The sequence below is a fragment of the Molothrus aeneus genome, chromosome 2, assembly GCF_037042795.1.
Source record: "Molothrus aeneus isolate 106 chromosome 2, BPBGC_Maene_1.0, whole genome shotgun sequence".
NCBI classification, from domain to species: domain Eukaryota; kingdom Metazoa; phylum Chordata; class Aves; order Passeriformes; family Icteridae; genus Molothrus; species Molothrus aeneus.
Genome location: NC_089647.1, coordinates 15,615,489 through 15,625,392, shown reverse-complemented (window position 1 = coordinate 15,625,392; position 9,904 = coordinate 15,615,489). Strand labels below are relative to the sequence as shown.

Genomic DNA, 9,904 nt, shown 5'->3' with positions numbered 1-9,904 from the left:
TGGACACTTTTGTTGGCTAAGGATGGGGGGAACTGGCACAGGCAGCAAGTCACAGAACCATAGAATGGTTTAAGTTGGGAGGGAAGCTTATCCAGTTCTATCCTCCCTGCCACGGGCAGGGACACCTTCCACTGGACCAGGTTGCTGAAAGATCCATCAAACCTGGCCTTGAATACTTCTAGGGATGGGGCAGCTTCTCTGGGCAACCTGTGCCAGGGCCTCACCACCTTCACAGGGCAATTTTTTCCCTCCTGCGCAAGGACCAGGGAGCAGCAGCTACCTGCCCTGCTCATGCCACCCCACCCCTCCACTGATGACAGCCTCCCTGGTGTGCAGAGACATGCAGAGGAGCCAAGGAGGAGATGAAGGATTCTGTATCCCACAGCAGGGACTGGGCATTATTTTGGATATGAAATGCATGGTCATGCAGTACTTGATGAGCACAGGGCACTAACCACCTGCTTGTTAAACAAGCCATGTCCAGTCTCTGTCCTGCTGAGGAACTGCTCAGAGCTGATTGTTTTAATGATCACAGAATCATGGAGGTTGGAAAAGCCATCTAAGATCATAGAGTCCAGTGGTTCCCAGCCCTGCCAAGGCTGGGATCATATCTCCATAGACCACATTAAAACCACTGACCACATAAACCATATCTCCAAGAGACACATCCAAACATCTGTTAATGGTGCAAGGAGCTTCTTGAGCTTCTCATCCCCTCTGAGAGCAGCAGGAGCCAGTACTGGGGAAATGAGCTAAGTGACACCTCCATTTATGGACCTGAATTTGGAGACAGTCCCTCATGGAAGGGCTGTGGTTTGTCCCCTCACAGTCAAGGAAGAAGAAGCCCTGCTTCAAGTTGTGCCAGAGGAGGTTTAGATTGGATATTAGGGAAAATTCCTTCCCTGAAAGGATTGTTCAGCCTTGGCAAAGGCTGCCCAGGGCAGTGGTGGAGTCCCCATCCCTGAAGGGATTTAACAGATGTGTAGATGTGGCAATTGAAGACTTACATAGTTTAGTGATAGACTTGGCTGTGTGAGGGTAAAGATTGGACTCCATGAACTTAAAGAGCTTTTCCAACATGAATGATTCCATGATTCTGTGTTACCTTACCCAGGGGTTAAAACTCTGTGGCCTCAGTGAAGACAGGCCTTCTGGAGGACCTTTCCATGGTCCCAGGGAGAGCAGGGGTTGGACACATTCATGTCCCAAGTAGCTTGATCTGCCCTTGCCATGCTGATGCTATGGGGAGGGAGAGACTGTCCCTAAGTTGGTTCACTTCATGGGTGTTGGCATTTGTGCCAGAGGCTGTCCCAACCTTCCCTGCCAAAGACAAATCTGGCTCCAGCAAAGCCAAAGTCTCCACAGTCACACAACCAGACTCTTATTGCACATGGACATTGCCAGAGACTCCATGTGGTGCATTCCTGAGAGCAATGTCCCTACTGCCCAGCACAACTCTCCACATCCCTCCTATGTGCATAATCCCTTCCCACAGCATCTGTGAGTACTTAATATTTTTTATATCTCCAGTCCTCTGTCAAATCTGGTTCAAGCTGGACAAGAAGGCTTAAGTTATTTTAGGAAAAAAAGGGAAGTTTAGATGGGTACAAACTGAGCTATTGCTTAAGCCCCATTTTGAAAGCCAAGCAAATTCAGTTCCCTGTCCTCACTGCACTATCTGCATCACTGTGATGAGAGAGGGGTCAGCCCCTCCACATGTCCCAGCAAAGGAGGCAGTCAGCAAGAGGTAGCTGGGGTACTGGGAAGGCTCCAATGGTCTTCTCTCTGCCTCAGAGCTCACCTCTCCAAGGTGAGACCCTCCCTCTGTGTTTCCCCCAGGAAGGAGGAACTGCACTATCTGAGTGCGCCTCTGCCAAATTGCCTGCTCCCAGGGGTGCCTGAGGAAAACCCATTGAGCTCCAAGATCCCTCTCTGGGAGCCCTTCATGTCTGTGTACTACACACTGCCCTCCCTGGGGCTGCTACAGGTCCCAGTCATGGGGCAGAAAGGCCACCTGCTAAACACAGGACCCTGCAGGGGAAGGGCATGCTCGGCTCTACCAGAGCTGGAAGGAACTGACTCAAGAAAGAGCAGATGGAGAGACTAGAGAGCCAGGAGAGCCTCCCTGCTGCCCACACTGGGGCAGAAATGCTCCCAGGCTCTTGTTCAGAACCCATTTCCCCCAGTTCAGCTCTAGCTCAGCTGGATTGGTTTTGTTGTGGACCCCTGGAAGCACAAAGGATGCTCAGGCACTCCTGCAGGACAGCTCAGCTCCTCTAGGACTCAAACGGGCTTTTCCTTTTGTTGATTGCGGGTGACACAGATCCATGCCTTTAGTAACTGACAAAACATTACCATCTCCAGCCTTGGGCAGGACACGTTGCCCCTGCTTCACATGTGGCCAGGTGGAGTTTTGGGACGAGCAGAAATGCTCACATGGCTTGTTCTGGGAGAAGAATGAGGCCGGTTCTAGGCTCAGCTACCAGGCAGACAACTGTTGTCATGGCACAGAATGAGTCAGTACAGCACATTCCCAGTGTAAGGTTTCCCCGGGTGCTCTTGAAGTAGAGATTTCAACCCCATCTCACCTGTCTTCAACCCCTCCTCACCTCAGCCAACACCCAAGCAGAAGGGAGCCTTTATGCAGGCAGGTTGTTCCTCCCAATTAACACCTTGGTAGAAGTGTGAGTGTTGCACGAGCTGCAACACAGCTCAGGAAATCACATCAGTTTGATCAAATCTAAACATGCAGCTGGTGGGAAAAGAGCCAAAGGACACCAATGCCTCATCTCAGACCAGGTGCTTTCAGGATCTAGAGGGGGAGGGGCAGAGTTAGGAGTAGGCTGTGGCTGGAAAGGTAGTTCCTGTTCCTTTTGCAGGCTGCAAGCAGGAACACAAGTGGTCACACTGAAACTTCCTGAGCGGAGGTCACTGCTCGTGAAATACGAGCACGTGATAAATGTCAACACCCCTCGGGGGTGCAGCTTCCACTTGGTGCTCTGGGCCTGGAATACAGTGGGTAAATATCCCACAGAAGAGCCTGTTTCCTCAAATTCCTGGGTTTTTTTTTCATGAAATTGGAGAATAGTTTGGTTTGGAAGGGCCCTCAAAGCTCATCCAGTTCCAACTCCCTGCCACGGGCAGGGACACCTTCCAATAGACCAGGTTGCTGAAAGATCCATCCAGCCTGGCCTTGGGCATATCCTGGGATAAGGCAGCAGCAGCTTCTCTGAGCAACCTGTGCCAGGGCCTCCCCACCCTCACAGGGAAGAATTTCTTCCCAATAGCCCATCTGACCTGCCCTCTGGCAGTGTGAAGCCATTCTCCCTTTTCCAGTCACTCCAGGCCCATGTCAAGTCTCTCCTTTTTGCTCGTCTCCCTTGCTGCAGACATGACATAAGCCTATGATCAAACAAGAGAAGGATGTTTTCTGCCAGCAGCAGAAACACAGGCAGAACCACAAGCACAGCTCTCATCTGAAGGCTGGTACACAGGAGAACAAGTAACACAGGCAAAAATTTTTACTATTATTAAAATAGAAATTTTACAGTTGTTCTGCTCACTGCAACAGTCTCCAAACAGTATCTGCAGGCAAACACACACACACTGCAGCCCACGCAAACTACAGCAGAGGCAGGAAATGCCCCATCTCACCAAAACACCACCTACCCACACTTCCCACAGGGCTGAACCCAGTCCCAGACGTGCAAGGAACCATCACTCGCTGCTGACAACAAAGTTCTGGGTTTCTGCAGATGCCATGTGTGCACAGTGACCAGGGGAGGGTCCCTGCTGCCACCTGCTCCACCAAATATGTGGCCTTTGTGAACGAAGATGGGCTCTGCTTCCTTGCCGGAGCTGTCCCAGCTCTGTGTGTCATACACATGCACGGTGCCATCAAAACCTTGGATAAAAGGGAATTAAAAGGATAAGGAAGGAATACAGAGTGCAGAAATTAACTGCTTTGGTCTAGTCCAGCTGGGCTCAGGATCACCTCCCAGCAGGAACAAGGAAAAATGGCCCAGACTAGAAACCTGTGAGAAGAGAGCAGCTCTGCCTCTGAGAAGAGTATCTCAAAGAAACAGCTGCTGCGGAGAGCCCAGACCAGATCCCCAAAGTTTGTGGACTCATGGGTGTGAACATGCAAGGCTCTGGTCAAGAGGCAGCCTTGCTGCCCAGCTGGCATTATCAACACTGTAGCCTGCAGCCAGGCTGTGACTGGCACTATCAGGCAGTGCTTGTGATCAGCTTGGGGCCTTTGATCTCACAGAAGGGCAGCAGGCATCTTCCAGAACCCACCCAGGCCCCTTCCGGAGTTGTTGGAAAGAGGCAGCTGCAGAGGACAATTAGCTGGCATCTCTGCTGGCTCCAGGGGCAGCACTAAAAAACCACCATGTCACTGGGGGGTTTTAGGTGGAGTGAACTATCCTTCACAAAAACATAAATCAACAAAGCACCCAGAAAAGGAGATCTCTGCCCTAAGCACCTACCTGAAACGGCAAGGTAGCCTTCCAGAGCAGGAGCCCAGGAGACGCACAGGAACTCCGCACCTGAGCCGGGAGAGGGGACTCTGGCCTTTGCCAAAGCCAAGAACTCCGAGGTTTTCCTGAGGTCTGTCAGGGCCAGGAGCCCCCTGCTTGAGAGGCGAGCCACGGGCTGGGAGCTGGGCTCGGAGCCCTGAGCTGCATGCCGGGTGCCCATGCACCAGTGCTCGCTGCACGGCGCTGAGGGCGCTGGCACGGCCTCCACGAGGCTCTGCGGCTGTCGGGTGTCGACCAGGCACAGCCGGCCCGTGGCACAGCACAGGAGCAGCAGGTTGCAGTCCAGGAAGGCCAGGCTGCCGAGCTCCTCGCTGCCTCGGGAAGCTGCAAAACAGAGGCAAGTCTCAGGTCCAGTGAGGAGCACTTTCAGGATTTCTGTGCTGCAGTATTGCCTGAGAAAGAAAGCAGGATGGATGCTCAGGAGTAACGTGTCCAGCTCCAGGGCCTCCAGCATCAGAAAGAGTGGAGCTGCTGGAATGAGTCCAGAGGAGGCCATGGAGAGGCTCTGAGGGCTACAGCCCATCTGTCCTGGTGACAGGCTGGGAGAGCTTGGAGTGTTCAGCCTGGAGAAGAGAAGGAGCCCCTGCCAGTGCCTACAGAGCTCCAAGAGAGCTGGAGAGGGACTCTAGACAAGGGCCTGGAGTGACAGTGGGGGTATGGCTTCCCACTGACAGGGGGCAGGGTTAAATGGGATACTGGGCAGAAATTCTTGTCTGTGAGGGTGGTGAGGCCCTAACAAGGCTGTCCAGAGAAGCTGTGGCTGCCTCATGCTTGCAAGATGGTCGGGGCTTGGAGCTACCTCATCTAGTGGAAGATGTCTCTGGTTATGGCAGGGAGTTGGAATGAGATGTGCTTTAAATGTCTCTTCCAAGCCAAACCACTCCAAGATTCCGTGAGTCCCTCTGGCACAGGGACAGTGACAAACAGACCTTCTTTTTCCTCAGTGCTTTGATACTGCCACTGGACACACACATGCCCTCTTCCCTCCCCAGCGATGAGCTCTGTGGGGACTGAGTCTCACTGCACAGGTGAAGGCAGAGTCCCCAGATCCCCAAGGAAACCAGACCTGCACCCACCACCTGTTGTAACCAGGCTGTCACCTCCCCTGTTTGGGACAGCACACACAGCACCCCTCTGTGAACCTAGTTCTCCACACTGAAACTATCTGCAGGACTCAGGTGGTGCCCAGATTTGGAGCAGAAATGTGAGAAATCAGTGTAATGCGAGTAGTAAGCAGCTGGAGATGGACCTGACCATTGTCACCTCTTTCCTCAAGACAATCAACTTGTACCAAATATCTTTATAACTACTTGCACATGTCCAAAAGTACCTGCTCAGTGAAATGTTTGCTACTCAAGCAATTAGCATTGCTTTACCCAAACTCCACCTTTCCAAAAGTAAGACATTAGACTTGCCTTGAATAGCTGCTGTGTAGACATTTTTCCTTGATTCGACCTCTGTAATTTGGACTCTGTCAAGTCTTGAACCATGAAGGACCCATGGGGCTCTGGCTGAAATGGTGGCAATTTTAGCCCAGGACTGCCCAGTGCCATTTTCTGTTGCTATGGTGCTTACAGATTTAATAACATCTATTAGGAAGAGATAGAAAGAGATGTAAAACACATTGAGAATCAAGTCATCCATCCAATTAAGCTGCTTCACAACAATAGCTCACAAAGGTAAAACTGACCTACAAAACCAGTAAGAAATCTAATTATGCCTAACCCCTTCTTCAGGGTAAAACCCTTTTCCAACTCATCCAGCAAGGACTGACAAAATGCTGAGCAAAATGAATGAAAATTTGTGAATCAAGATGTTTATGATCAATGAAGAAGTTTTCTCCTTCTTTTGCACCTCCTTTCTGGTGGTTCACAAGTATTTCCCAGTAGCAGCCTCTCTCTTTTTGAGAGAAGGTGGATCACAGTCTATCCCAAAAGGCTGGATGGAGCTGCATTTCTAACCATTGGGGTTATAAGGGGACAGCATGCCAGCTACATGCAGTACAAGCCTACTGGGATAGGCCTAAACATACTGATTCTCTGATGAGGTTTGTGCTGTTAACTCCAAACCACCAAAACTGGTGTAGATCCTCATCTTGTACCCTTCTCCAGCCTGTGCCACACAAGTGTGGTCACTCAGGACAGGAAGTGGCACTCCTCTCCTCATTTTTGACACACAGGAAGAAGGGGAAGCTAGAGATGTGAGATGCAACAACAACTGCATTGGGAAACTACTTGAGCTCAGAAATCCTTACCAGAGTCCTCTGCTGACACCTGCCAGACCTGGAGGGAGCTGTCGGGTGGGCCACTCGTCACCAGCAAGCTGAGGAAACAGAAGAATCTCACAAAAGAGTCTCCTCAGGAGCAGAGAACAGCCTTGTTTTCCCCAGCCTGAGACAAATTGGTCTGCTGCTCCTGTCAGCAGGAACTCCTGCCTCTGCTTGGAGCAAAGTGGTGGCTGGAAGGACCATAATCCCAGAACTCCTCATGCAGGGATGCTCCACACAGCCCATGCAAACACAGTCCCAGGCAAGAGCATTTATGAGGATGCTTTATGAGGATCTGCTGAGTAGTGGCTGAGGGAGCTGGGGGTAGGGGGGTTCTCAGCCTGAAGAAAAGAAGGCTCAGGGGTCATCTTTTTGCTCTCTACAACTCCCTGACAGGAGGGTGCAGCCAGGAGGGAACTTGGGTGCTCCCAAGGAACAAGGGACAGGACAAGAGGAAATGGCCTCGAGTTGCACCGGGGGATGTTTAGGTTGGATATTGGGAAAATTCCTTCCCTGAAAGTGTTGTCCAGCCTTGGCACAGGCTGCCCAGGGCAGGGGTGGAGTTGCCATCCCTCGAGGGATTAGAAGTTGTGTGTGGCACTTGGGGACATGTGTTAGTGGTGGGCTTGGCAGTGATAGGGGAATGCTTGGAACCAATGGTCTCAGAGGGCTTTTCCCACCTAAATGATTCCGTGATTTAATTATCACATTTTCCAGAAGGACTAGACTGAGAATGATCCAGACAGCCCCAAAGTAGTCAGTGGGGATTTGTGTAGGAAGAAATGCTGAACAAGAGATCAGCCAGCAGTATTTGTTTGGTCTAAATCCAGAGCAGGAAAAAAGCTCCTGAACCTGCACACACAGGGTCTTGCAGAGCAGTGGCACCAGCCACCAGTGTCCTACTCTGCTGCTGAGCAGCTCCAAACAGTGTCAAATGCCAAAGGAAGCGAAGGTAGAGCAGGAAAACTCTACAGGCCCCAGCTGCTTAGAAGTGGGGTAGGGAGCAGTAACATCAGCAGTTCTTGGTATGTAATTGGCCCAGACTCACACTGGTCTTAGAGCAGGCAGGATTGACCAGCTGGGTTGGGAAGCAGGCATGGAAAAGGAGCTTGCTCTGGGAAGGACCTGGTGGTCATACCTGGTGTCTGGCACGTATTTCAGGCTGCACACTGGGCGCTCTGAAAATCCACCACATTCTACCTTGAAATCTCTCTCTGGACACAGGCCCTAGAAATCAAAGGCAAAGCCATTTCTTCACACAGTGGTGCACAACTTGTGCTCAGTTATCACAAAAAATGACAGAGACACAAGGCAAACTCTTGCTTGGTATAGCTCTTCTCTGTCCAGTGCTGGCTTTCTCAACAGGTGATATAGGACTGAAGGATCCCAAAATAGTCAGAGAGAACAGAAATCTGGAGAAAGCTGCTGCCAAGAGCTCTGCCTGTGTTGCCATCTGTGCACATCCAGCTCAGGAGCTTTCTACTTACCCAGTGAGGGGTAAGTAGAATATGTCCAGGCAGGTCCCCCAGGCCTGAGCTGCTCAGCAAGGCCCTTCTTCAGCTGGCTTACTGTCCTCATCTGTTCTCTTTCCTCATGAAATGCTTTCATTCACATACCTGGAGATGAAGTGTCCACAACCAAGCTGCCTGCAGAGCAGCTGCAGGATAACATGACTGGACGACAAACAGGTGACTTATGTGCTTTTCCTTTCAACCAAAGCTGCTCAATCCCTGGCCATGCCCTTGTCACAGCAACAGGTACCAGCTCATGAAGGCCACCAAGCCCTGGCTTGGTCTCTGAAAACATCAGGCCAAGGAGGTCAGAGAGGTCTGGCTGCAACACTCACCTGGGTCTCCTTTGTCAGCAGCGTTGGCGGTGGGATCAGCTGCAGGATCTCGTTCCCATCACACTGTCCATACCCGGCTACACAGACACCTTGGTGGGGTGGGCATGAAGAGCCAGGAACACGGTGAGGGCTGCCCCCCTGCCCAGCCCACCCTCCCTGAGACAAACCCGAGTTACCGCACAGTCCATGGACCGCCAGGCCCTGAGCTGGAGCCCAGGCTGAGCCCGGAGCAGCTCCAGCCACTCAGCCCCACTTCTGGGCTCCTGCACCTTGGCCGCCCTTCGGGACCCCAGACTGGCCCAAGCCCAGAGCCTCCTTTCCCCCTTCTCCCGCCACACGGGCCCCGGCCCGGCCCCTGGGCCTCCTCCTTTCCTCCGGCTAGCCACGGGCCCCGCACCCCGCCAGCCTCCAGCCTGGCCCCTCTCCTCCCCTCAGCGCTCCCCGCCTCGCACTCACGGTTCCCGCGGGCCCATTCGATGAGGCGGGTGGGCGCCTGGAGCTCGAAGGTGTGCAGGTCGCTGTACCTGCGGGGAAAGGGCGGCTGTGAGGCCGGCGGTGCCCCGCTCGGGGCCGGGGGGCGGGGGCCGGGGGTCCCTCACAGTCGCAGCGACTGCAGCAGCCACTCGTCCGCCGCCTCCATGGCAACGCCCGCCAGCACGGCGCGCCCATGACGTCACCTGCCGACGCGCGGCAGTGACGTCATGGAGGCTGAGGGCGGCATATGGCGGTGCGGTAGCCGCAGGAGGTGGGGATGTCAAGGCTTATCTGGCTCCCTTCCTCTGGCATGGGCAGGGACACCTTCCACTAGACCAAATTGCTCCAAGCCCCATCCAGCCTGGCCTTGAACACTTCCAGGGACGGGGCAGCCACAGCTTCTCTGGGCAACCTGTGCCAGGGCCTCACCACCCTCACAGCCAAGAATTGCTGCCCAATATCCCATCTAATCCTGTCCCCTGACAGTGGGACGTGTGAAAAATGCGTATTTTATGATGGGCTTTTCGCAACTATTAAAATGAATATTATATGTGTTATGTTAGAAAGTTATGTTGTATTAATTCTCTTAAGTAGTATGTTAAATATAGTTTTAGGTTATAACATAATGTTAAAATAGAAAATATGCTATGTAGGATACTTTTTTTCTAAAGAAAGGACTCGCACCAGATAGCACTCACAGGACACCTAAATCTTTCAGAGAAAGAGAATTTATTGCTCCATTATCAGGAGAAATGAACTTCTTCCTGCCTCGCTCAG

The 9,904-nt window shown here is 52.4% G+C and overlaps 1 protein-coding gene across 1 annotated transcript; it reads right to left on the bottom strand.

Annotated features, from left to right (window-relative positions):
* Nucleotides 1-3,503: 3,503 nt before the first annotated feature.
* WDR73 (WD repeat domain 73) lies at nucleotides 3,504-9,317 on the bottom strand. The gene is made up of 8 exons (XM_066568555.1): nucleotides 9,253-9,317; nucleotides 9,110-9,177; nucleotides 8,654-8,742; nucleotides 7,946-8,034; nucleotides 6,796-6,863; nucleotides 5,957-6,130; nucleotides 4,491-4,865; nucleotides 3,504-3,904 (listed from the first exon to the last, which is right to left on the bottom strand). The coding sequence occupies exons 1-8, from the start codon at nucleotides 9,291-9,293 to the stop codon at nucleotides 3,666-3,668; spliced, it is 1,143 nt and encodes a 380-aa protein (XP_066424652.1). The 5' UTR covers nucleotides 9,294-9,317; the 3' UTR covers nucleotides 3,504-3,665.
* Between the last annotated feature and the right edge of the window lie 587 nt (nucleotides 9,318-9,904).